A 26,478-nucleotide genomic window follows, 5' to 3' on the forward strand; every position below is an offset into this window, starting at 1 on the left:
AGTACTTTTTCGCTCTTGTCTTGATAAATTGGCCGCAGACATAGCAAAATGAGTCTGCCGGATGCTTGCAGCCTCTTGATGCCATCTCAGAAAAATGCAGATATGTATCCACTTAGGCAGCTGGAACTAAACTGAACTGGTGGGCTTAAGGCCCCTGTATTTATACTACTATTTATATTACTGGAAAGTTCTAGAAAGTTCTAGAAGTTACTCCAAGTTTACTCAGCACTGAATCTATCTGGAATGCTCTGGAAAATAGGTAAATTTCAAAATATCACTGTCCTGGTCACAAAAGCAAAGTTTGTGGGGAATAATAGCCATTTTCTATACTTTTGAGGCATAAGCAATTAGGAAATAACACTTACTACCCAGGAACAAAAAAAAAATAAAAATTTGTTACACGGTGTAATCAAACAAATAAGAGTGCTGGTTTTAGCACCGGCACGATACTTAGCAGTTGTTTTTAAATGTGTTTTCTCTCTCCTTGCTCTCTCCGCTCCCCGTACTCTCCTCTGTACACTCTCCCCCCGAGCACGGACAGCTGCAGGTTCTTATATTCTGGCCGAGGGGTTAACTAGCTGTTAATTATCTTTTTACCCCTCGGCACTAACAGTTGTCACAGAATCAACAGGGGTATCCACAAAAGGTAATGACAGAAAGATGCACGAGTTTAGTAAGGATGCGTGACTGTCAGCTAGTTAAATAATCAGTAGCTGATCAGCCACGCATCCTCACAAGGTTTTTAAATTATAAAAACAACAACAAATACGCGGCGCTTTGATCTGCGCCGCAAACAAAAATACAAATAATAATAAATATATATGTATAGGGGCGGGACAATCTGCCACACATAGACATGCCTCTCTTTTGTTGTTTGTAAATTAGATTTTGAATTAATATTTTGTTGTTTTTTGTTGCAGCTGAGGCAACCACTACAGAAGGAACAGCGCTACCAGGTGTCACAGAATCAACAGCAGTATCCACAACAGGTAATGACAGAAAGAAGTGAAATATTGAAAATGGCATCAAATTAAATCTAAATTTGAATTCATATTGGCCTTTCTGTTTTATTGTAGCTGAGACAACCACTCCAGAAGGTACAACAGCACACACCACTGCACCGACAACAGCAGCATCCACAACAGGTAATACTCTACTCATGTGGAAAATAATGTAAACATAGACCAAACTCTCTAGAGATTTGTGTAGATCTAACTTTGAATTCATATTTAGCTTTTTTTGTTTTATTGCAGCTGAGACAACCACTCCAGAAGGTACAACAGCATACACCACTGCACCAGCAACAGCAGCATCCACAACAGGTAAAGTACTGGACATGAGGAAGTGAAGTTAAAAAAAGGTAGAAAAACCTCTGAGAAGATGTTAGGAAATCAGATTTTTTATTAATTTTTTGCTGGTGTGTTATTGTAGTTGAGGCAACAACTACAGAAGGAGAAGCAGTACCAGTTGTCACAGAATCAACAGCAGTATCCACAACAGGTAATGACAGAAAGAAGTGAAACAATTAAAATGTCAAATATTAAATGAACATCTCAATTCTTATTGTTTATTTTATTGTATTACAGTTGAAACAACCACTAAAGAAGCCACAACAGCACACATCACAGAACAATTAACAGCAGCATCCACAACAGGTAAATTACCAGATGTGATACACAGAAAGAAATCAAACAAAGATAAACCTCGGAGTAGATTTTTGATTGAATATTATGGAAGCTGAGGCAACAGCCACAGAAACAACAACAGAACCACACACTGCAGCACCAGCAACATGATATAAATAAGTGAAAGAAAGAAAAAAAATATCATTAATAAAGAAACAGTGGAATTCATATTTCTCTTTTTGTTGTATTGTAGCAGAGACAACAACTCTAAAAGATACCACACCTCACACCACAGAGCCATCAACAGAAGCACTCACAACAGGTAAGAAAAATAATTAAAACAAATAACACATTTGCTGAATGCTTTGAAATTCCAGTTTATATAAAATATTTGATTGATTTATTGCAGCTGAGGCAACAACCACAGCAGGAACAACAACAGACAATACAGAACCACCAACAACAGCATCCACAACAGGTAAAGTACTAGAAATGAGGAAAATAATACAGCCCTAGACACGCCTCTCCTTAGTTGTTTGTAAATTAGATTTTGAACTAATATTTTGTCATTTTTTGTTGCAGCTGAGGCAACCACAACAGAAAGAACAACACAAGACATCGTCATAGAATCAACAACAGTAGCATCCACAACAGGTAATACTCATGTAAAAAATAACTGAAATATTGACCAATCTCTCTCTAGATTTTTCCAAATCTAATTTTGAATAAATATTTCACCTTTTTTGTTGCAGCTGGGCCATCCACTACTGAAGGAAAAACAACAGCACACACCACAGAGCCATCAACAGCAGCATCCACAACAGGTAAAGTAGCCCTAGAAACGCCTCCCTTTTGTTGTTTGTAAATTAGATTTTGAACTAATATTTTGTCGTTTTTTGTTGCAGCTGAAGCAACCACTACAGAAGGAACGGCACTAACAGTTGTCACAGAATCAACAGGGGTATCCACAAAAGGTAATGACAGAAAGATGTGAAACACTGAAAATGGCATCAAATTAAATCTAAATTTGAATTCATATTGGCCTTTCTGTTTTATTGCAGCTGAGACAACCACTCCAGAAGGTACAACAGCACACACCACTGCACCAACAACAGCAGCATCCACAACAGGTAATACTCTACTCATGTGGAAAATAATGTAAACATAGACCAAACTCTCTAGGGATTTGTGTAGATCTAACTTTGAATTCATATTTGGCTTTTTTTGTTTTATTGCAGCTGAGACAACCATTCCAGAAGGTACAACAGCACACACCACTGCACCAGCAACAGCAGCATCCACAACAGGTAAAGTACTGGACATGAGGAAGAAAAGTTAAAAAAAGGTAGGAAAACCTCTTGGAAGATGTTAGGAAGTCAGATTTTTAATTAATATTTTGCTTGTGTGTTATTGTAGTTGAGGCAACAACTACAGAAGGAACAGCACTACCAATTGTCACAGAATCAACAGCAGTATCCACAACAGGTAATGACAGAAAGAAGTGAAACAATTAAAATGTCAAATATTAAATGAACATCTCAATTCATACTGTTTATTTTATTGTATTACAGTTGAAACAACCACTAAAGAAGCCACAACAGCACACACCACAGAACAATTAACAGCAGCATCCACAACAGGTAAATTACCAGACGTGATACACAGAAAGAAATCAAACAAAGATAAACCTCGGAGTAGATTTTTGAATGAATATTATGGAAGCTGAGGCAACAGCCACAGAAACAACAAGAGAACCACACACTGCAGCACCAGCAACATGATATAAAGAATAGAAAGAAAGAAAAAAAATATCATTAATAAAGAAACAGTGGAATTCATATTTCTCTTTTTGTTGTATTGTAGCAGAGACAACAACTCTAAAAGATACCACACCTCACACCACAGAGCCATCAACAGAAGCACTCACAACAGGTAAGAAAAATAATTAAAACAAATAACACATTTGCTGAATGCTTTGAAATTCCAGTTTATATGAAATATTTGATTGATTTATTGCAGCTGAGGCAACAACCACAGCAGGAACAACAACAGACAATACAGAACCACCAACAACAGCATCCACAACAGGTAAAGTACTAGAAATGAGGAAAATAATACAGCCCTAGACACGCCTCTCCTTAGTTGTTTGTAAATTAGATTTTGAACTAATATTTTGTCATTTTTTGTTGCAGCTGAGGCAACCACAACAGAAAGAACAACACAAGACATCGTCATAGAATCAACAACAGTAGCATCCACAACAGGTAATACTCATGTAAAAAATAACTGAAATATTGACCAATCTCTCTCTAGATTTTTCCAAATCTAATTTTGAATAAATATTTCACCTTTTTTGTTGCAGCTGGGCCATCCACTACTGAAGGAAAAACAACAGCACACACCACAGAGCCATCAACAGCAGCATCCACAACAGGTAAAGTAGCCCTAGAAACGCCTCCCTTTTGTTGTTTGTAAATTAGATTTTGAACTAATATTTTGTCGTTTTTTGTTGCAGCTGAAGCAACCACTACAGAAGGAACGGCACTAACAGTTGTCACAGAATCAACAGGGGTATCCACAAAAGGTAATGACAGAAAGATGTGAAACACTGAAAATGGCATCAAATTAAATCTAAATTTGAATTCATATTGGCCTTTCTGTTTTATTGCAGCTGAGACAACCACTCCAGAAGGTACAACAGCACACACCACTGCACCAACAACAGCAGCATCCACAACAGGTAATACTCTACTCATGTGGAAAATAATGTAAACATAGACCAAACTCTCTAGAGATTTGTGTAGATCTAACTTTGAATTCATATTTACCATTTTTTTTTACAGCTGAACCATCCACTACTGAAGGAAAAACAACAGCCAACACCTCAGAACCACCAACAACACCATCCACAACAGGTAAAGTACTAGAAATGAGGAAAATAATACAGCCCTAGACACCCCTCTCTTTTGTTGTTTGTAAATTAGATTTTGAACTAATATTTTGTTGTTTTTTGTTGCAGCTGAGTCAACCAGTACAGAAGGAACAGCACTACCAGTTGTCACAGAATCAACAGCGGTATCCACAACAGGTAATGACAGAAAGAAGTGAAATATTGAAAATGGCATCAAATTAAATCTAAATTTGAATTCATATTGGCCTTTCTGTTTTATTGCAGCTGAGACAACCACTCCAGAAGGTACAACAGCACATACCACTGCACCAACAACAGCAGCATCCACAACAGGTAATACTCTACTCATGTGGAAAATAATGTAAACATAGACCAAACTCTCTAGGGATTTGTGTAGATCTAACTTTGAATTCATATTTGGCTTTTTTTGTTTTATTGCAGCTGAGACAACCATTCCAGAAGGTACAACAGCACACACCACTGCACCAGCAACAGCAGCATCCACAACAGGTAAAGTACTGGACATGAGGAAGAAAAGTTAAAAAAAGGTAGGAAAACCTCTTGGAAGATGTTAGGAAGTCAGATTTTTAATTAATATTTTGCTTGTGTGTTATTGTAGTTGAGGCAACAACTACAGAAGGAACAGCACTACCAATTGTCACAGAATCAACAGCAGTATCCACAACAGGTAATGACAGAAAGAAGTGAAACAATTAAAATGTCAAATATTAAATGAACATCTCAATTCATACTGTTTATTTTATTGTATTACAGTTGAAACAACCACTAAAGAAGCCACAACAGCACACACCACAGAACAATTAACAGCAGCATCCACAACAGGTAAATTACCAGACGTGATACACAGAAAGAAATCAAACAAAGACAAACCTCGGAGTAGATTTTTGAATGAATATTATGGAAGCTGAGGCAACAGCCACAGAAACAACAAGAGAACCACACACTGCAGCACCAGCAACATGATATAAAGAATAGAAAGAAAGAAAAAAATATCATTAATAAAGAAACAGTGGAATTCATATTTCTCTTTTTGTTGTATTGTAGCAGAGACAACAACTCTAAAAGATACCACACCTCACACCACAGAGCCATCAACAGAAGCACTCACAACAGGTAAGAAAAATAATTAAAACAAATAACACATTTGCTGAATGCTTTGAAATTCCAGTTTATATGAAATATTTGATTGATTTATTGCAGCTGAGGCAACAACCACAGCAGGAACAACAACAGACAATACAGAACCACCAACAACAGCATCCACAACAGGTAAAGTACTAGAAATGAGGAAAATAATACAGCCCTAGACACGCCTCTCCTTAGTTGTTTGTAAATTAGATTTTGAACTAATATTTTGTCATTTTTTGTTGCAGCTGAGGCAACCACAACAGAAAGAACAACACAAGACATCGTCATAGAATCAACAACAGTAGCATCCACAACAGGTAATACTCATGTAAAAAATAACTGAAATATTGACCAATCTCTCTCTAGATTTTTCCAAATCTAATTTTGAATAAATATTTCACCTTTTTTGTTGCAGCTGGGCCATCCACTACTGAAGGAAAAACAACAGCACACACCACAGAGCCATCAACAGCAGCATCCACAACAGGTAAAGTAGCCCTAGAAACGCCTCCCTTTTGTTGTTTGTAAATTAGATTTTGAACTAATATTTTGTCGTTTTTTGTTGCAGCTGAAGCAACCACTACAGAAGGAACGGCACTAACAGTTGTCACAGAATCAACAGGGGTATCCACAAAAGGTAATGACAGAAAGATGTGAAACACTGAAAATGGCATCAAATTAAATCTAAATTTGAATTCATATTGGCCTTTCTGTTTTATTGCAGCTGAGACAACCACTCCAGAAGGTACAACAGCACACACCACTGCACCAACAACAGCAGCATCCACAACAGGTAATACTCTACTCATGTGGAAAATAATGTAAACATAGACCAAACTCTCTAGGGATTTGTGTAGATCTAACTTTGAATTCATATTTGGCTTTTTTTGTTTTATTGCAGCTGAGACAACCATTCCAGAAGGTACAACAGCACACACCACTGCACCAGCAACAGCAGCATCCACAACAGGTAAAGTACTGGACATGAGGAAGAAAAGTTAAAAAAAGGTAGGAAAACCTCTTGGAAGATGTTAGGAAGTCAGATTTTTAATTAATATTTTGCTTGTGTGTTATTGTAGTTGAGGCAACAACTACAGAAGGAACAGCACTACCAATTGTCACAGAATCAACAGCAGTATCCACAACAGGTAATGACAGAAAGAAGTGAAACAATTAAAATGTCAAATATTAAATGAACATCTCAATTCATACTGTTTATTTTATTGTATTACAGTTGAAACAACCACTAAAGAAGCCACAACAGCACACACCACAGAACAATTAACAGCAGCATCCACAACAGGTAAATTACCAGACGTGATACACAGAAAGAAATCAAACAAAGACAAACCTCGGAGTAGATTTTTGAATGAATATTATGGAAGCTGAGGCAACAGCCACAGAAACAACAAGAGAACCACACACTGCAGCACCAGCAACATGATATAAAGAATAGAAAGAAAGAAAAAAATATCATTAATAAAGAAACAGTGGAATTCATATTTCTCTTTTTGTTGTATTGTAGCAGAGACAACAACTCTAAAAGATACCACACCTCACACCACAGAGCCATCAACAGAAGCACTCACAACAGGTAAGAAAAATAATTAAAACAAATAACACATTTGCTGAATGCTTTGAAATTCCAGTTTATATGAAATATTTGATTGATTTATTGCAGCTGAGGCAACAACCACAGCAGGAACAACAACAGACAATACAGAACCACCAACAACAGCATCCACAACAGGTAAAGTACTAGAAATGAGGAAAATAATACAGCCCTAGACACGCCTCTCCTTAGTTGTTTGTAAATTAGATTTTGAACTAATATTTTGTCATTTTTTGTTGCAGCTGAGGCAACCACAACAGAAAGAACAACACAAGACATCGTCATAGAATCAACAACAGTAGCATCCACAACAGGTAATACTCATGTAAAAAATAACTGAAATATTGACCAATCTCTCTCTAGATTTTTCCAAATCTAATTTTGAATAAATATTTCACCTTTTTTGTTGCAGCTGGGCCATCCACTACTGAAGGAAAAACAACAGCACACACCACAGAGCCATCAACAGCAGCATCCACAACAGGTAAAGTAGCCCTAGAAACGCCTCCCTTTTGTTGTTTGTAAATTAGATTTTGAACTAATATTTTGTCGTTTTTTGTTGCAGCTGAAGCAACCACTACAGAAGGAACGGCACTAACAGTTGTCACAGAATCAACAGGGGTATCCACAAAAGGTAATGACAGAAAGATGTGAAACACTGAAAATGGCATCAAATTAAATCTAAATTTGAATTCATATTGGCCTTTCTGTTTTATTGCAGCTGAGACAACCACTCCAGAAGGTACAACAGCACACACCACTGCACCAACAACAGCAGCATCCACAACAGGTAATACTCTACTCATGTGGAAAATAATGTAAACATAGACCAAACTCTCTAGGGATTTGTGTAGATCTAACTTTGAATTCATATTTGGCTTTTTTTGTTTTATTGCAGCTGAGACAACCATTCCAGAAGGTACAACAGCACACACCACTGCACCAGCAACAGCAGCATCCACAACAGGTAAAGTACTGGACATGAGGAAGAAAAGTTAAAAAAAGGTAGGAAAACCTCTTGGAAGATGTTAGGAAGTCAGATTTTTAATTAATATTTTGCTTGTGTGTTATTGTAGTTGAGGCAACAACTACAGAAGGAACAGCACTACCAATTGTCACAGAATCAACAGCAGTATCCACAACAGGTAATGACAGAAAGAAGTGAAACAATTAAAATGTCAAATATTAAATGAACATCTCAATTCATACTGTTTATTTTATTGTATTACAGTTGAAACAACCACTAAAGAAGCCACAACAGCACACACCACAGAACAATTAACAGCAGCATCCACAACAGGTAAATTACCAGACGTGATACACAGAAAGAAATCAAACAAAGATAAACCTCGGAGTAGATTTTTGAATGAATATTATGGAAGCTGAGGCAACAGCCACAGAAACAACAAGAGAACCACACACTGCAGCACCAGCAACATGATATAAAGAATAGAAAGAAAGAAAAAAAATATCATTAATAAAGAAACAGTGGAATTCATATTTCTCTTTTTGTTGTATTGTAGCAGAGACAACAACTCTAAAAGATACCACACCTCACACCACAGAGCCATCAACAGAAGCACTCACAACAGGTAAGAAAAATAATTAAAACAAATAACACATTTGCTGAATGCTTTGAAATTCCAGTTTATATGAAATATTTGATTGATTTATTGCAGCTGAGGCAACAACCACAGCAGGAACAACAACAGACAATACAGAACCACCAACAACAGCATCCACAACAGGTAAAGTACTAGAAATGAGGAAAATAATACAGCCCTAGACACGCCTCTCCTTAGTTGTTTGTAAATTAGATTTTGAACTAATATTTTGTCATTTTTTGTTGCAGCTGAGGCAACCACAACAGAAAGAACAACACAAGACATCGTCATAGAATCAACAACAGTAGCATCCACAACAGGTAATACTCATGTAAAAAATAACTGAAATATTGACCAATCTCTCTCTAGATTTTTCCAAATCTAATTTTGAATAAATATTTCACCTTTTTTGTTGCAGCTGGGCCATCCACTACTGAAGGAAAAACAACAGCACACACCACAGAGCCATCAACAGCAGCATCCACAACAGGTAAAGTAGCCCTAGAAACGCCTCCCTTTTGTTGTTTGTAAATTAGATTTTGAACTAATATTTTGTCGTTTTTTGTTGCAGCTGAAGCAACCACTACAGAAGGAACGGCACTAACAGTTGTCACAGAATCAACAGGGGTATCCACAAAAGGTAATGACAGAAAGATGTGAAACACTGAAAATGGCATCAAATTAAATCTAAATTTGAATTCATATTGGCCTTTCTGTTTTATTGCAGCTGAGACAACCACTCCAGAAGGTACAACAGCACACACCACTGCACCAACAACAGCAGCATCCACAACAGGTAATACTCTACTCATGTGGAAAATAATGTAAACATAGACCAAACTCTCTAGAGATTTGTGTAGATCTAACTTTGAATTCATATTTACCATTTTTTTTTACAGCTGAACCATCCACTACTGAAGGAAAAACAACAGCCAACACCTCAGAACCACCAACAACACCATCCACAACAGGTAAAGTACTAGAAATGAGGAAAATAATACAGCCCTAGACACCCCTCTCTTTTGTTGTTTGTAAATTAGATTTTGAACTAATATTTTGTTGTTTTTTGTTGCAGCTGAGTCAACCAGTACAGAAGGAACAGCACTACCAGTTGTCACAGAATCAACAGCGGTATCCACAACAGGTAATGACAGAAAGAAGTGAAATATTGAAAATGGCATCAAATTAAATCTAAATTTGAATTCATATTGGCCTTTCTGTTTTATTGCAGCTGAGACAACCACTCCAGAAGGTACAACAGCACATACCACTGCACCAACAACAGCAGCATCCACAACAGGTAATACTCTACTCATGTGGAAAATAATGTAAACATAGACCAAACTCTCTAGGGATTTGTGTAGATCTAACTTTGAATTCATATTTGGCTTTTTTTGTTTTATTGCAGCTGAGACAACCATTCCAGAAGGTACAACAGCACACACCACTGCACCAGCAACAGCAGCATCCACAACAGGTAAAGTACTGGACATGAGGAAGAAAAGTTAAAAAAAGGTAGGAAAACCTCTTGGAAGATGTTAGGAAGTCAGATTTTTAATTAATATTTTGCTTGTGTGTTATTGTAGTTGAGGCAACAACTACAGAAGGAACAGCACTACCAATTGTCACAGAATCAACAGCAGTATCCACAACAGGTAATGACAGAAAGAAGTGAAACAATTAAAATGTCAAATATTAAATGAACATCTCAATTCATACTGTTTATTTTATTGTATTACAGTTGAAACAACCACTAAAGAAGCCACAACAGCACACACCACAGAACAATTAACAGCAGCATCCACAACAGGTAAATTACCAGACGTGATACACAGAAAGAAATCAAACAAAGACAAACCTCGGAGTAGATTTTTGAATGAATATTATGGAAGCTGAGGCAACAGCCACAGAAACAACAAGAGAACCACACACTGCAGCACCAGCAACATGATATAAAGAATAGAAAGAAAGAAAAAAATATCATTAATAAAGAAACAGTGGAATTCATATTTCTCTTTTTGTTGTATTGTAGCAGAGACAACAACTCTAAAAGATACCACACCTCACACCACAGAGCCATCAACAGAAGCACTCACAACAGGTAAGAAAAATAATTAAAACAAATAACACATTTGCTGAATGCTTTGAAATTCCAGTTTATATGAAATATTTGATTGATTTATTGCAGCTGAGGCAACAACCACAGCAGGAACAACAACAGACAATACAGAACCACCAACAACAGCATCCACAACAGGTAAAGTACTAGAAATGAGGAAAATAATACAGCCCTAGACACGCCTCTCCTTAGTTGTTTGTAAATTAGATTTTGAACTAATATTTTGTCATTTTTTGTTGCAGCTGAGGCAACCACAACAGAAAGAACAACACAAGACATCGTCATAGAATCAACAACAGTAGCATCCACAACAGGTAATACTCATGTAAAAAATAACTGAAATATTGACCAATCTCTCTCTAGATTTTTCCAAATCTAATTTTGAATAAATATTTCACCTTTTTTGTTGCAGCTGGGCCATCCACTACTGAAGGAAAAACAACAGCACACACCACAGAGCCATCAACAGCAGCATCCACAACAGGTAAAGTAGCCCTAGAAACGCCTCCCTTTTGTTGTTTGTAAATTAGATTTTGAACTAATATTTTGTCGTTTTTTGTTGCAGCTGAAGCAACCACTACAGAAGGAACGGCACTAACAGTTGTCACAGAATCAACAGGGGTATCCACAAAAGGTAATGACAGAAAGATGTGAAACACTGAAAATGGCATCAAATTAAATCTAAATTTGAATTCATATTGGCCTTTCTGTTTTATTGCAGCTGAGACAACCACTCCAGAAGGTACAACAGCACACACCACTGCACCAACAACAGCAGCATCCACAACAGGTAATACTCTACTCATGTGGAAAGTAATGTAAACATAGACCAAACTCTCTAGGGATTTGTGTAGATCTAACTTTGAATTCATATTTGGCTTTTTTTGTTTTATTGCAGCTGAGACAACCATTCCAGAAGGTACAACAGCACACACCACTGCACCAGCAACAGCAGCATCCACAACAGGTAAAGTACTGGACATGAGGAAGAAAAGTTAAAAAAAGGTAGGAAAACCTCTTGGAAGATGTTAGGAAATCAGATTTTTAATTCATATTTTGCTTGTGTGTTATTGTAGCTGAGGCAACAACTACAGAAGGAACAGCACTACCAGTTGTCACAGAATCAACAGCAGTATCCACAACAGGTAATGACAGAAAGAAGTGAAACAATTAAAATATCAAATATTAAATGAACATCTCAATTCATATTGTTTATTTTATTGTATTACAGTTGAAACAACCGCTAAAGAAGCCACAACAGCACACACCACAGAACAATTAACAGCAGCATCCACAACAAGTAAATTACCAGACGTGATACACAGAAAGAAATCAAACAAAGACAAACCTCGGAGTAGATTTTTGAATGAATATTATGGAAGCTGAGGCAACAGCCACAGAAACAACAAGAGAACCACACACTGCAGCACCAGCAACATGATATAAAGAATAGAAAGAAAGAAAAAAAATATCATTAATAAAGAAACAGTGGAATTCATATTTCTCTTTTTGTTGTATTGTAGCAGAGACAACAACTCTAAAAGATACCACACCTCACACCACAGAGCCATCAACAGAAGCACTCACAACAGGTAAGAAAAAATAATTAAAACAAATAACACATTTGCTGAATGCTTTGAAATTCCAGTTTATATGAAATATTTGATTGATTTATTGCAGCTGAGGCAACAACCACAGCAGGAACAACAACAGACAATACAGAACCACCAACAACAGCATCCACAACAGGTAAAGTACTAGAAATGAGGAAAATAATACAGCCCTAGACACGCCTCTCCTTAGTTGTTTGTAAATTAGATTTTGAACTAATATTTTGTCATTTTTTGTTGCAGCTGAGGCAACCACAACAGAAAGAACAACACAAGACATCGTCATAGAATCAACAACAGTAGCATCCACAACAGGTAATACTCATGTAAAAAATAACTGAAATATTGACCAATCTCTCTCTAGATTTTTCCAAATCTAATTTTGAATAAATATTTCACCTTTTTTGTTGCAGCTGGGCCATCCACTACTGAAGGAAAAACAACAGCACACACCACAGAGCCATCAACAGCAGCATCCACAACAGGTAAAGTAGCCCTAGAAACGCCTCCCTTTTGTTGTTTGTAAATTAGATTTTGAACTAATATTTTGTCGTTTTTTGTTGCAGCTGAAGCAACCACTACAGAAGGAACGGCACTAACAGTTGTCACAGAATCAACAGGGGTATCCACAAAAGGTAATGACAGAAAGATGTGAAACACTGAAAATGGCATCAAATTAAATCTAAATTTGAATTCATATTGGCCTTTCTGTTTTATTGCAGCTGAGACAACCACTCCAGAAGGTACAACAGCACACACCACTGCACCAACAACAGCAGCATCCACAACAGGTAATACTCTACTCATGTGGAAAGTAATGTAAACATAGACCAAACTCTCTAGGGATTTGTGTAGATCTAACTTTGAATTCATATTTGGCTTTTTTTGTTTTATTGCAGCTGAGACAACCATTCCAGAAGGTACAACAGCACACACCACTGCACCAGCAACAGCAGCATCCACAACAGGTAAAGTACTGGACATGAGGAAGAAAAGTTAAAAAAAGGTAGGAAAACCTCTTGGAAGATGTTAGGAAATCAGATTTTTAATTCATATTTTGCTTGTGTGTTATTGTAGCTGAGGCAACAACTACAGAAGGAACAGCACTACCAGTTGTCACAGAATCAACAGCAGTATCCACAACAGGTAATGACAGAAAGAAGTGAAACAATTAAAATATCAAATATTAAATGAACATCTCAATTCATATTGTTTATTTTATTGTATTACAGTTGAAACAACCGCTAAAGAAGCCACAACAGCACACACCACAGAACAATTAACAGCAGCATCCACAACAAGTAAATTACCAGACGTGATACACAGAAAGAAATCAAACAAAGACAAACCTCGGAGTAGATTTTTGAATGAATATTATGGAAGCTGAGGCAACAGCCACAGAAACAACAAGAGAACCACACACTGCAGCACCAGCAACATGATATAAAGAATAGAAAGAAAGAAAAAAAATATCATTAATAAAGAAACAGTGGAATTCATATTTCTCTTTTTGTTGTATTGTAGCAGAGACAACAACTCTAAAAGATACCACACCTCACACCACAGAGCCATCAACAGAAGCACTCACAACAGGTAAGATAAATAATTAAAACAAATAACACATTTGCTGAATGCTTTGAAATTCCAGTTTATATGAAATATTTGATTGATTTATTGCAGCTGAGGCAACAACCACAGCAGGAACAACAACAGACAATACAGAACCACCAACAACAGCATCCACAACAGGTAAAGTACTAGAAATGAGGAAAATAATACAGCCCTAGACACGCCTCTCCTTAGTTGTTTGTAAATTAGGTTTTGAACTAATATTTTGTCATTTTTTGTTGCAGCTGAGGCAACCACAACAGAAAGAACAACACAAGACATCGTCATAGAATCAACAACAGTAGCATCCACAACAGGTAATACTCATGTAAAAAATAACTGAAATATTGACCAATCTCTCTCTAGATTTTTCCAAATCTAATTTTGAATAAATATTTCACCTTTTTTGTTGCAGCTGGGCCATCCACTACTGAAGGAAAAACAACAGCACACACCACAGAGCCATCAACAGCAGCATCCACAACAGGTAAAGTAGCCCTAGAAACGCCTCCCTTTTGTTGTTTGTAAATTAGATTTTGAACTAATATTTTGTCGTTTTTTGTTGCAGCTGAAGCAACCACTACAGAAGGAACGGCACTAACAGTTGTCACAGAATCAACAGGGGTATCCACAAAAGGTAATGACAGAAAGATGTGAAACACTGAAAATGGCATCAAATTAAATCTAAATTTGAATTCATATTGGCCTTTCTGTTTTATTGCAGCTGAGACAACCACTCCAGAAGGTACAACAGCACACACCACTGCACCAACAACAGCAGCATCCACAACAGGTAATACTCTACTCATGTGGAAAATAATGTAAACATAGACCAAACTCTCTAGAGATTTGTGTAGATCTAACTTTGAATTCATATTTAGCATTTTTTTTTACAGCTGAACCATCCACTACTGAAGGAAAAACAACAGCCAACACCTCAGAACCACCAACAACACCATCCACAACAGGTAAAGTACTAGAAATGAGGAAAATAATACAGAACTAGACACCCCTCTCTTTTGTTGTTTGTAAATTAGATTTTGAACTAATATTTTGTCGTTTTTTGTTGCAGCTGAGGCAACCACAACAGAAAGAACAACACAAGACATCGTCATAGAATCAACAACAGTAGCATCCACAACAGGTAATACTCATGTAAAAAATAACTGAAATATTGACCAATCTCTCTCTAGATTTTTCCAAATCTAATTTTGAATAAATATTTCACCTTTTTTGTTGCAGCTGGGCCATCCACTACTGAAGGAAAAACAACAGCACACACCACAGAGCCATCAACAGCAGCATCCACAACAGGTAAAGTAGCCCTAGAAACGCCTCCCTTTTGTTGTTTGTAAATTAGATTTTGAACTAATATTTTGTCGTTTTTTGTTGCAGCTGAAGCAACCACTACAGAAGGAACGGCACTAACAGTTGTTACAGAATCAACAGGGGTATCCACAAAAGGTAATGACAGAAAGATGTGAAACACTGAAAATGGCATCAAATTAAATCTAAATTTGAATTCATATTGGCCTTTCTGTTTTATTGCAGCTGAGACAACCACTCCAGAAGGTACAACAGCACACACCACTGCACCAACAACAGCAGCATCCACAACAGGTAATACTCTACTCATGTGGAAAGTAATGTAAACATAGACCAAACTCTCTAGGGATTTGTGTAGATCTAACTTTGAATTCATATTTGGCTTTTTTTGTTTTATTGCAGCTGAGACAACCATTCCAGAAGGTACAACAGCACACACCACTGCACCAGCAACAGCAGCATCCACAACAGGTAAAGTACTGGACATGAGGAAGAAAAGTTAAAAAAAGGTAGGAAAACCTCTTGGAAGATGTTAGGAAATCAGATTTTTAATTCATATTTTGCTTGTGTGTTATTGTAGTTGAGGCAACAACTACAGAAGGAACAGCACTACCAGTTGTCACAGAATCAACAGCAGTATCCACAACAGGTAATGACAGAAAGAAGTGAAACAATTAAAATGTCAAATATTAAATGAACATCTCAATTCATACTGTTTATTTTATTGTATTACAGTTGAAACAACCACTAAAGAAGCCACAACAGCACACACCACAGAACAATTAACAGCAGCATCCACAACAGGTAAATTACCAGACGTGATACACAGAAAGAAATCAAACAAAGATAAACCTCGGAGTAGATTTTTGAATGAATATTATGGAAGCTGAGGCAACAGCCACAGAAACAACAAGAGAACCACACACTGCAGCACCAGCAACATGATATAAAGAATAGAAAGAAAGAAAAAAAATATCATTAATAAAGAAACAGTGGAATTCATATTTCTCTTTTTGTTGTATTGTAGCAGAGACAACAACTCTAAAAGATACCACACCTCACACCACAGAGCCATCAACAGAAGCACTCACAACAGGTAAGAAAAAATAATTAAAACAAATAACACATTTGCTGAATGCTTTGAAATTCCAGTTTATATGAAATATTTGATTGATTTATTGCAGCTGAGGCAACAACCACAGCAGGAACAACAACAGACAATACAGAACCACCAACAACAGCATCCACAACAGGTAAAGTACTAGAAATGAGGAAAATAATACAGCCCTAGACACGCCTCTCCTTAGTTGTTTGTAAATTAGATTTTGAACTAATATTTTGTCATTTTTTGTTGCAGCTGAGGCAACCACAACAGAAAGAACAACACAAGACATCGTCATAGAATCAACAACAGTAGCATCCACAACAGGTAATACTCATGTAAAAAATAACTGAAATATTGACCAATCTCTCTCTAGATTTTTCCAAATCTAATTTTGAATAAATATTTCACCTTTTTTGTTGCAGCTGGGCCATCCACTACTGAAGGAAAAACAACAGCACACACCACAGAGCCATCAACAGCAGCATCCACAACAGGTAAAGTAGCCCTAGAAACGCCTCCCTTTTGTTGTTTGTAAATTAGATTTTGAACTAATATTTTGTCGTTTTTTGTTGCAGCTGAAGCAACCACTACAGAAGGAACGGCACTAACAGTTGTCACAGAATCAACAGGGGTATCCACAAAAGGTAATGACAGAAAGATGTGAAACACTGAAAATGGCATCAAATTAAATCTAAATTTGAATTCATATTGGCCTTTCTGTTTTATTGCAGCTGAGACAACCACTCCAGAAGGTACAACAGCACACACCACTGCACCAACAACAGCAGCATCCACAACAGGTAATACTCTACTCATGTGGAAAATAATGTAAACATAGACCAAACTCTCTAGAGATTTGTGTAGATCTAACTTTGAATTCATATTTAGCATTTTTTTTTACAGCTGAACCATCCACTACTGAAGGAAAAACAACAGCCAACACCTCAGAACCACCAACAACACCATCCACAACAGGTAAAGTACTAGAAATGAGGAAAATAATACAGAACTAGACACCCCTCTCTTTTGTTGTTTGTAAATTAGATTTTGAACTAATATTTTGTCGTTTTTTGTTGCAGCTGAGGCAACCACAACAGAAAGAACAACACAAGACATCGTCATAGAATCAACAACAGTAGCATCCACAACAGGTAATACTCATGTAAAAAATAACTGAAATATTGACCAATCTCTCTCTAGATTTTTCCAAATCTAATTTTGAATAAATATTTCACCTTTTTTGTTGCAGCTGGGCCATCCACTACTGAAGGAAAAACAACAGCACACACCACAGAGCCATCAACAGCAGCATCCACAACAGGTAAAGTAGCCCTAGAAACGCCTCCCTTTTGTTGTTTGTAAATTAGATTTTGAACTAATATTTTGTCGTTTTTTGTTGCAGCTGAAGCAACCACTACAGAAGGAACGGCACTAACAGTTGTCACAGAATCAACAGGGGTATCCACAAAAGGTAATGACAGAAAGATGTGAAACACTGAAAATGGCATCAAATTAAATCTAAATTTGAATTCATATTGGCCTTTCTGTTTTATTGCAGCTGAGACAACCACTCCAGAAGGTACAACAGCACACACCACTGCATCAACAACAGCAGCATCCACAACAGGTAATACTCTACTCATGTGGAAAATAATTGAAACATAGACCAAACTCTCTAGGGATTTGTGTAGATCTAACTTTGAATTCATATTTGGCTTTTTTTGTTTTATTGCAGCTGAGACAACCATTCCAGAAGGTACAACAGCACACACCACTGCACCAGCAACAGCAGCATCCACAACAGGTAAAGTACTGGACATGAGGAAGAAAAGTTAAAAAAAGGTAGGAAAACCTCTTGGAAGATGTTAGGAAATCAGATTTTTAATTCATATTTTGCTTGTGTGTTATTGTAGTTGAGGCAACAACTACAGAAGGAACAGCACTACCAGTTGTCACAGAATCAACAGCAGTATCCACAACAGGTAATGACAGAAAGAAGTGAAACAATTAAAATGTCAAATATTAAATGAACATCTCAATTCATACTGTTTATTTTATTGTATTACAGTTGAAACAACCACTAAAGAAGCCACAACAGCACACACCACAGAACAATTAACAGCAGCATCCACAACAGGTTAATTACCAGACGTGATACACAGAAAGAAATCAAACAAAGATAAACCTCGGAGTAGATTTTTGAATGAATATTATGGAAGCTGAGGCAACAGCCACAGAAACAACAAGAGAACCACACACTGCAGCACCAGCAACATGATATAAAGAATAGAAAGAAAGAAAAAAAATATCATTAATAAAGAAACAGTGGAATTCATATTTCTCTTTTTGTTGTATTGTAGCAGAGACAACAACTCTAAAAGATACCACACCTCACACCACAGAGCCATCAACAGAAGCACTCACAACAGGTAAGAAAAAATAATTAAAACAAATAACACATTTGCTGAATGCTTTGAAATTCCAGTTTATATGAAATATTTGATTGATTTATTGCAGCTGAGGCAACAACCACAGCAGGAACAACAACAGACAATACAGAACCACCAACAACAGCATCCACAACAGGTAAAGTACTAGAAATGAGGAAAATAATACAGCCCTAGACACGCCTCTCCTTAGTTGTTTGTAAATTAGATTTTGAACTAATATTTTGTCATTTTTTGTTGCAGCTGAGGCAACCACAACAGAAAGAACAACACAAGACATCGTCATAGAATCAACAACAGTAGCATCCACAACAGGTAATACTCATGTAAAAAATAACTGAAATATTGACCAATCTCTCTCTAGATTTTTCCAAATCTAATTTTGAATAAATATTTCACCTTTTTTGTTGCAGCTGGGCCATCCACTACTGAAGGAAAAACAACAGCACACACCACAGAGCCATCAACAGCAGCATCCACAACAGGTAAAGTAGCCCTAGAAACGCCTCCCTTTTGTTGTTTGTAAATTAGATTTTGAACTAATATTTTGTCGTTTTTTGTTGCAGCTGAAGCAACCACTACAGAAGGAACGGCACTAACAGTTGTCACAGAATCAACAGGGGTATCCACAAAAGGTAATGACAGAAAGATGTGAAACACTGAAAATGGCATCAAATTAAATCTAAATTTGAATTCATATTGGCCTTTCTGTTTTATTGCAGCTGAGACAACCACTCCAGAAGGTACAACAGCACACACCACTGCACCAACAACAGCAGCATCCACAACAGGTAATACTCTACTCATGTGGAAAATAATGTAAACATAGACCAAACTCTCTAGAGATTTGTGTAGATCTAACTTTGAATTCATATTTGGCATTTTTTGTTTTATTGCAGCTGAGACAACCACTCCAGAAGGTACAACAGCACACACCACTGCACCAACAACAGCAGCATCCACAACAGGTAATACTCTACTCATGTGGAAAATAATGTAAACATAGACCAAACTCTCAAGAGATTTGTGTAGATCTTACTTTGAATTCATATTTGGCATTTTTTGTTTTATTGCAGCTGAGACAACCACTCCAGAAGGTACAACAGCACACACCACTGCACCAACAACAGCAGCATCCACAACAGGTAATACTCTACTCTTTTGGAAAATAATGTAAACATAGACCAAACTATCTAGAGATTTGTGTAGATCTAACTTTGAATTCATATTTGGCATTTTTTATTACAGCTGAACCATCCACTACTGAAGGAAAAACAACAGCCAACACCTCAGAACCACCAACAACAGCATCCACAACAGGTAAAGTACTAGAAATGAGGAAAATAATATAGCCCTAGACACGCCTCTCCTTAGTTGTTTGTAAATTAGATTTTGAACTAATATTTTCTCATTTTTTGTTGCAGCTGAGGCAACCACAACAGAAAGAACAACACAAGACATCGTCATAGAATCAACAACAGTAGCATCCACAACAGGTAATACTCATGTAAAAAATAACTGAAATATTGACCAATCTCTCTCTAGATTTTTCTAAATCTAATTTTGAATAAATATTTGACCTTTTTTGTTGCAGCTGGGCCATCCACTACTGAAGGAAAAACAACAGCACACACCACAGAGCCATCAACAGCAGCATCCACAACAGGTAAAGTAGCCCTAGAAACGCCTCCCTTTTGTTGTTTGTAAATTAGATTTTGAACTAATATTTTGTCGTTTTTTGTTGCAGCTGAAGCAACCACTACAGAAGGAACGGCACTAACAGTTGTCACAGAATCAACAGGGGTATCCACAAAAGGTAATGACAGAAAGATGTGAAACACTGAAAATGGCATCAAATTAAATCTAAATTTGAATTCATATTGGCCTTTCTGTTTTATTGCAGCTGAGACAACCACTCCAGAAGGTACAACAGCACACACCACTGCACCAACAACAGCAGCATCCACAACAGGTAATACTCTACTCATGTGGAAAATAATTGAAACATAGACCAAACTCTCTAGGGATTTGTGTAGATCTAACTTTGAATTCATATTTGGCTTTTTTTGTTTTATTGCAGCTGAGACAACCATTCCAGAAGGTACAACAGCACACACCACTGCACCAGCAACAGCAGCATCCACAACAGGTAAAGTACTGGACATGAGGAAGAAAAGTTAAAAAAAAAAGGTAGGAAAACCTCTTGGAAGATGTTAGGAAGTCAGATTTTTAATTAATATTTTGCTTGTGTGTTATTGTAGTTGAGGCAACAACTACAGAAGGAACAGCACTACCAGTTGTCACAGAATCAACAGCAGTATCCACAACAGGTAATGACAGAAAGAAGTGAAACAATTAAAATGTCAAATATTAAATGAACATCTCAATTCATACTGTTTATTTTATTGTATTACAGTTGAAACAACCACTAAAGAAGCCACAACAGCACACACCACAGAACAATTAACAGCAGCATCCACAACAGGTAAATTACCAGACGTGATACACAGAAAGAAATCAAACAAAGATAAACCTCGGAGTAGATTTTTGAATGAATATTATGGAAGCTGAGGCAACAGCCACAGAAACAACAAGAGAACCACACACTGCAGCACCAGCAACATGATATAAAGAATAGAAAGAAAGAAAAAAAATATCATTAATAAAGAAACAGTGGAATTCATATTTCTCTTTTTGTTGTATTGTAGCAGAGACAACAACTCTAAAAGATACCACACCTCACACCACAGAGCCATCAACAGAAGCACTCACAACAGGTAAGGAAAATAATTAAAACAAATAACACATTTGCTGAATGCTTTGAAATTCCAGTTTATATAAAATATTTGATTGATTTATTGCAGCTGAGGCAACAACCACAGCAGGAACAACAACAGACAATACAGAACCACCAACAACAGCATCCACAACAGGTAAAGTACTAGAAATGAGGAAAATAATACAGCCCTAGACACGCCTCTCCTTAGTTGTTTGTAAATTAGATTTTGAACTAATATTTTGTCATTTTTTGTTGCAGCTGAGGCAACCACAACAGAAAGAACAACACAAGACATCGTCATAGAATCAACAACAGTAGCATCCACAACAGGTAATACTCATGTAAAAAATAACTGAAATATTGACCAATCTCTCTCTAGATTTTTCCAAATCTAATTTTGAATAAATATTTCACCTTTTTTGTTGCAGCTGGGCCATCCACTACTGAAGGAAAAACAACAGCACACACCACAGAGCCATCAACAGCAGCATCCACAACAGGTAAAGTAGCCCTAGAAACGCCTCCCTTTTGTTGTTTGTAAATTAGATTTTGAACTAATATTTTGTCGTTTTTTGTTGCAGCTGAAGCAACCACTACAGAAGGAACGGCACTAACAGTTGTCACAGAATCAACAGGGGTATCCACAAAAGGTAATGACAGAAAGATGTGAAACACTGAAAATGGCATCAAATTAAATCTAAATTTGAATTCATATTGGCCTTTCTGTTTTATTGCAGCTGAGACAACCACTCCAGAAGGTACAACAGCACACACCACTGCACCAACAACAGCAGCATCCACAACAGGTAATACTCTACTCATGTGGAAAATAATGTAAACATAGACCAAACTCTCTAGGGATTTGTGTAGATCTAACTTTGAATTCATATTTGGCTTTTTTTGTTTTATTGCAGCTGAGACAACCATTCCAGAAGGTACAACAGCACACACCACTGCACCAGCAACAGCAGCATCCACAACAGGTAAAGTACTGGACATGAGGAAGAAACGTTAAAAAAAGGTAGGAAAACCTCTTGGAAGATGTTAGGAAGTCAGATTTTTAATTAATATTTTGCTTGTGTGTTATTGTAGCTGAGGCAACAACTACAGAAGGAACAGCACTACCAGTTGTCACAGAATCAACAGCAGTATCCACAACAGGTAATGACAGAAAGAAGTGAAACAATTAAAATGACAAATATTAAATGAACATCTCAATTCATATTGTTTATTTTATTGTATTACAGTTGAAACAACCACTAAAGAAGCCACAACAGCACACACCACAGAACAATTAACAGCAGCATCCACAACAGGTAAATTACCAGACGTGATACACAGAAAGAAATCAAACAAAGACAAACCTCGGAGTAGATTTTTGAATGAATATTATGGAAGCTGAGGCAACAGCCACAGAAACAACAAGAGAACCACACACTGCAGCACCAGCAACATGATATAAAGAATAGAAAGAAAGAAAAAAATATCATTAATAAAGAAACAGTGGAATTCATATTTCTCTTTTTGTTGTATTGTAGCAGAGACAACAACTCTAAAAGATACCACACCTCACACCACAGAGCCATCAACAGAAGCACTCACAACAGGTAAGAAAAATAATTAAAACAAATAACACATTTGCTGAATGCTTTGAAATTCCAGTTTATATGAAATATTTGATTGATTTATTGCAGCTGAGGCAACAACCACAGCAGGAACAACAACAGACAATACAGAACCACCAACAACAGCATCCACAACAGGTAAAGTACTAGAAATGAGGAAAATAATACAGCCCTAGACACGCCTCTCCTTAGTTGTTTGTAAATTAGATTTTGAACTAATATTTTGTCATTTTTTGTTGCAGCTGAGGCAACCACAACAGAAAGAACAACACAAGACATCGTCATAGAATCAACAACAGTAGCATCCACAACAGGTAATACTCATGTAAAAAATAACTGAAATATTGACCAATCTCTCTCTAGATTTTTCCAAATCTAACTTTGAATTCATATTTAGCATTTTTTTTTACAGCTGAACCATCCACTACTGAAGGAAAAACAACAGCCAACACCTCAGAACCACCAACAACACCATCCACAACAGGTAAAGTACTAGAAATGAGGAAAATAATACAGCCCTAGACACCCCTCTCTTTTGTTGTTTGTAAATTAGATTTTGAACTAATATTTTGTCGTTTTTTGTTGCAGCTGAGGCAACCAGTACAGAAGGAACAGCACTACCAGTTGTCACAGAATCAACAGCGGTATCCACAACAGGTAATGACAGAAAGAAGTGAAATATTGAAAATGGCATCAAATTAAATCTAAATTTGAATTCATATTGGCCTTTCTGTTTTATTGCAGCTGAGACAACCACTCCAGAAGGTACAACAGCACACACCACTGCACCAACAACAGCAGCATCCACAACAGGTAATACTCTACTCATGTGGAAAATAATTGAAACATAGACCAAACTCTCTAGGGATTTGTGTAGATCTAACTTTGAATTCATATTTGGCTTTTTTTGTTTTATTGCAGCTGAGACAACCATTCCAGAAGGTACAACAGCACACACCACTGCACCAGCAACAGCAGCATCCACAACAGGTAAAGTACTGGACATGAGGAAGAAAAGTTAAAAAAAGGTAGGAAAACCTCTTGGAAGATGTTAGGAAATCAGATTTTTAATTCATATTTTGCTTGTGTGTTATTGTAGCTGAGGCAACAACTACAGAAGGAACAGCACTACCAGTTGTCACAGAATCAACAGCAGTATCCACAACAGGTAATGACAGAAAGAAGTGAAACAATTAAAATGTCAAATATTAAATGAACATCTCAATTCATATTGTTTATTTTATTGTATTACAGTTGAAACAACCACTAAAGAAGCCACAACAGCACACACCACAGAACAATTAACAGCAGCATCCACAACAGGTAAATTACCAGACGTGATACACAGAAAGAAATCAAACAAAGACAAACCTCGGAGTAGATTTTTGAATGAATATTATGGAAGCTGAGGCAACAGCCACAGAAACAACAAGAGAACCACACACTGCAGCACCAGCAACATGATATAAAGAATAGAAAGAAAGAAAAAAATATCATTAATAAAGAAACAGTGGAATTCATATTTCTCTTTTTGTTGTATTGTAGCAGAGACAACAACTCTAAAAGATACCACACCTCACACCACAGAGCCATCAACAGAAGCACTCACAACAGGTAAGAAAAATAATTAAAACAAATAACACATTTGCTGAATGCTTTGAAATTCCAGTTTATATGAAATATTTGATTGATTTATTGCAGCTGAGGCAACAACCACAGCAGGAACAACAACAGACAATACAGAACCACCAACAACAGCATCCACAACAGGTAAAGTACTAGAAATGAGGAAAATAATACAGCCCTAGACACGCCTCTCCTTAGTTGTTTGTAAATTAGATTTTGAACTAATATTTTGTCATTTTTTGTTGCAGCTGAGGCAACCACAACAGAAAGAACAACACAAGACATCGTCATGGAATCAACAACAGTAGCATCCACAACAGGTAATACTCATGTAAAAAATAACTGAAATATTGACCAATCTCTCTCTAGATTTTTCCAAATCTAATTTTAAATAAATATTTCACCTTTTTTGTTGCAGCTGGGCCATCCACTACTGAAGGAAAAACAACAGCACACACCACAGAGCCATCAACAGCAGCATCCACAACAGGTAAAGTAGCCCTAGAAACGCCTCCCTTTTGTTGTTTGTAAATTAGATTTTGAACTAATATTTTGTCGTTTTTTGTTGCAGCTGAAGCAACCACTACAGAAGGAACGGCACTAACAGTTGTCACAGAATCAACAGGGGTATCCACAAAAGGTAATGACAGAAAGATGTGAAACACTGAAAATGGCATCAAATTAAATCTAAATTTGAATTCATATTGGCCTTTCTGTTTTATTGCAGCTGAGACAACCACTCCAGAAGGTACAACAGCACACACCACTGCACCAACAACAGCAGCATCCACAACAGGTAATACTCTACTCATGTGGAAAATAATGTAAACATAGACCAAACTCTCTAGAGATTTGTGTAGATCTAACTTTGAATTCATATTTAGCATTTTTTTTTACAGCTGAACCATCCACTACTGAAGGAAAAACAACAGCCAACACCTCAGAACCACCAACAACACCATCCACAACAGGTAAAGTACTAGAAATGAGGAAAATAATACAGCCCTAGACACCCCTCTCTTTTGTTGTTTGTAAATTAGATTTTGAACTAATATTTTGTCGTTTTTTGTTGCAGCTGAGGCAACCAGTACAGAAGGAACAGCACTACCAGTTGTCACAGAATCAACAGCGGTATCCACAACAGGTAATGACAGAAAGAAGTGAAATATTGAAAATGGCATCAAATTAAATCTAAATTTGAATTCATATTGGCCTTTCTGTTTTATTGCAGCTGAGACAACCACTCCAGAAGGTACAACAGCACACACCACTGCACCAACAACAGCAGCATCCACAACAGGTAATACTTTACTCATGTGGAAAATAATTGAA

The 26,478-nt window shown here is 36.8% G+C and overlaps 1 protein-coding gene across 1 annotated transcript in view; it reads left to right on the top strand.

Annotated features, from left to right (window-relative positions):
- The window catches only part of LOC117422850 (mucin-4-like), an 85,431-nt gene that overhangs the window by 19,644 nt on the left and 39,309 nt on the right, over positions 1 to 26,478 (top strand). The window contains exons 64-146 of the mRNA XM_058990492.1: positions 921 to 989; positions 1,432 to 1,500; positions 1,587 to 1,655; positions 1,879 to 1,947; positions 2,035 to 2,103; positions 2,208 to 2,279; positions 2,531 to 2,599; positions 3,042 to 3,110; positions 3,489 to 3,557; positions 3,645 to 3,713; positions 3,818 to 3,889; positions 4,141 to 4,209; positions 4,469 to 4,540; positions 4,645 to 4,713; positions 5,156 to 5,224; positions 5,602 to 5,670; positions 5,758 to 5,826; positions 5,931 to 6,002; positions 6,254 to 6,322; positions 6,765 to 6,833; positions 7,211 to 7,279; positions 7,367 to 7,435; positions 7,540 to 7,611; positions 7,863 to 7,931; positions 8,374 to 8,442; positions 8,821 to 8,889; positions 8,977 to 9,045; positions 9,150 to 9,221; positions 9,473 to 9,541; positions 9,801 to 9,872; positions 9,977 to 10,045; positions 10,488 to 10,556; positions 10,934 to 11,002; positions 11,090 to 11,158; positions 11,263 to 11,334; positions 11,586 to 11,654; positions 12,097 to 12,165; positions 12,544 to 12,612; positions 12,701 to 12,769; positions 12,874 to 12,945; positions 13,197 to 13,265; positions 13,708 to 13,776; positions 14,155 to 14,223; positions 14,311 to 14,379; positions 14,484 to 14,555; positions 14,807 to 14,875; positions 15,135 to 15,206; positions 15,311 to 15,382; positions 15,634 to 15,702; positions 16,145 to 16,213; positions 16,592 to 16,660; positions 16,749 to 16,817; positions 16,922 to 16,993; positions 17,245 to 17,313; positions 17,573 to 17,644; positions 17,749 to 17,820; positions 18,072 to 18,140; positions 18,583 to 18,651; positions 19,030 to 19,098; positions 19,187 to 19,255; positions 19,360 to 19,431; positions 19,683 to 19,751; positions 20,365 to 20,436; positions 20,541 to 20,612; positions 20,864 to 20,932; positions 21,378 to 21,446; positions 21,825 to 21,893; positions 21,981 to 22,049; positions 22,154 to 22,225; positions 22,477 to 22,545; positions 22,988 to 23,056; positions 23,434 to 23,502; positions 23,590 to 23,658; positions 23,763 to 23,834; positions 23,933 to 24,004; positions 24,109 to 24,177; positions 24,620 to 24,688; positions 25,066 to 25,134; positions 25,222 to 25,290; positions 25,395 to 25,466; positions 25,718 to 25,786; positions 26,046 to 26,117; positions 26,222 to 26,290. Coding sequence (XP_058846475.1) covers positions 921 to 989; positions 1,432 to 1,500; positions 1,587 to 1,655; positions 1,879 to 1,947; positions 2,035 to 2,103; positions 2,208 to 2,279; positions 2,531 to 2,599; positions 3,042 to 3,110; positions 3,489 to 3,557; positions 3,645 to 3,713; positions 3,818 to 3,889; positions 4,141 to 4,209; positions 4,469 to 4,540; positions 4,645 to 4,713; positions 5,156 to 5,224; positions 5,602 to 5,670; positions 5,758 to 5,826; positions 5,931 to 6,002; positions 6,254 to 6,322; positions 6,765 to 6,833; positions 7,211 to 7,279; positions 7,367 to 7,435; positions 7,540 to 7,611; positions 7,863 to 7,931; positions 8,374 to 8,442; positions 8,821 to 8,889; positions 8,977 to 9,045; positions 9,150 to 9,221; positions 9,473 to 9,541; positions 9,801 to 9,872; positions 9,977 to 10,045; positions 10,488 to 10,556; positions 10,934 to 11,002; positions 11,090 to 11,158; positions 11,263 to 11,334; positions 11,586 to 11,654; positions 12,097 to 12,165; positions 12,544 to 12,612; positions 12,701 to 12,769; positions 12,874 to 12,945; positions 13,197 to 13,265; positions 13,708 to 13,776; positions 14,155 to 14,223; positions 14,311 to 14,379; positions 14,484 to 14,555; positions 14,807 to 14,875; positions 15,135 to 15,206; positions 15,311 to 15,382; positions 15,634 to 15,702; positions 16,145 to 16,213; positions 16,592 to 16,660; positions 16,749 to 16,817; positions 16,922 to 16,993; positions 17,245 to 17,313; positions 17,573 to 17,644; positions 17,749 to 17,820; positions 18,072 to 18,140; positions 18,583 to 18,651; positions 19,030 to 19,098; positions 19,187 to 19,255; positions 19,360 to 19,431; positions 19,683 to 19,751; positions 20,365 to 20,436; positions 20,541 to 20,612; positions 20,864 to 20,932; positions 21,378 to 21,446; positions 21,825 to 21,893; positions 21,981 to 22,049; positions 22,154 to 22,225; positions 22,477 to 22,545; positions 22,988 to 23,056; positions 23,434 to 23,502; positions 23,590 to 23,658; positions 23,763 to 23,834; positions 23,933 to 24,004; positions 24,109 to 24,177; positions 24,620 to 24,688; positions 25,066 to 25,134; positions 25,222 to 25,290; positions 25,395 to 25,466; positions 25,718 to 25,786; positions 26,046 to 26,117; positions 26,222 to 26,290 — 5,796 coding nt within the window. The remainder of the gene's footprint in view (positions 1 to 920; positions 990 to 1,431; positions 1,501 to 1,586; positions 1,656 to 1,878; positions 1,948 to 2,034; positions 2,104 to 2,207; positions 2,280 to 2,530; positions 2,600 to 3,041; positions 3,111 to 3,488; positions 3,558 to 3,644; positions 3,714 to 3,817; positions 3,890 to 4,140; positions 4,210 to 4,468; positions 4,541 to 4,644; positions 4,714 to 5,155; positions 5,225 to 5,601; positions 5,671 to 5,757; positions 5,827 to 5,930; positions 6,003 to 6,253; positions 6,323 to 6,764; positions 6,834 to 7,210; positions 7,280 to 7,366; positions 7,436 to 7,539; positions 7,612 to 7,862; positions 7,932 to 8,373; positions 8,443 to 8,820; positions 8,890 to 8,976; positions 9,046 to 9,149; positions 9,222 to 9,472; positions 9,542 to 9,800; positions 9,873 to 9,976; positions 10,046 to 10,487; positions 10,557 to 10,933; positions 11,003 to 11,089; positions 11,159 to 11,262; positions 11,335 to 11,585; positions 11,655 to 12,096; positions 12,166 to 12,543; positions 12,613 to 12,700; positions 12,770 to 12,873; positions 12,946 to 13,196; positions 13,266 to 13,707; positions 13,777 to 14,154; positions 14,224 to 14,310; positions 14,380 to 14,483; positions 14,556 to 14,806; positions 14,876 to 15,134; positions 15,207 to 15,310; positions 15,383 to 15,633; positions 15,703 to 16,144; positions 16,214 to 16,591; positions 16,661 to 16,748; positions 16,818 to 16,921; positions 16,994 to 17,244; positions 17,314 to 17,572; positions 17,645 to 17,748; positions 17,821 to 18,071; positions 18,141 to 18,582; positions 18,652 to 19,029; positions 19,099 to 19,186; positions 19,256 to 19,359; positions 19,432 to 19,682; positions 19,752 to 20,364; positions 20,437 to 20,540; positions 20,613 to 20,863; positions 20,933 to 21,377; positions 21,447 to 21,824; positions 21,894 to 21,980; positions 22,050 to 22,153; positions 22,226 to 22,476; positions 22,546 to 22,987; positions 23,057 to 23,433; positions 23,503 to 23,589; positions 23,659 to 23,762; positions 23,835 to 23,932; positions 24,005 to 24,108; positions 24,178 to 24,619; positions 24,689 to 25,065; positions 25,135 to 25,221; positions 25,291 to 25,394; positions 25,467 to 25,717; positions 25,787 to 26,045; positions 26,118 to 26,221; positions 26,291 to 26,478) is intronic.

This window comes from Acipenser ruthenus, chromosome 17, assembly GCF_902713425.1.
Source record: "Acipenser ruthenus chromosome 17, fAciRut3.2 maternal haplotype, whole genome shotgun sequence".
Lineage (NCBI taxonomy): Eukaryota > Metazoa > Chordata > Actinopteri > Acipenseriformes > Acipenseridae > Acipenser > Acipenser ruthenus.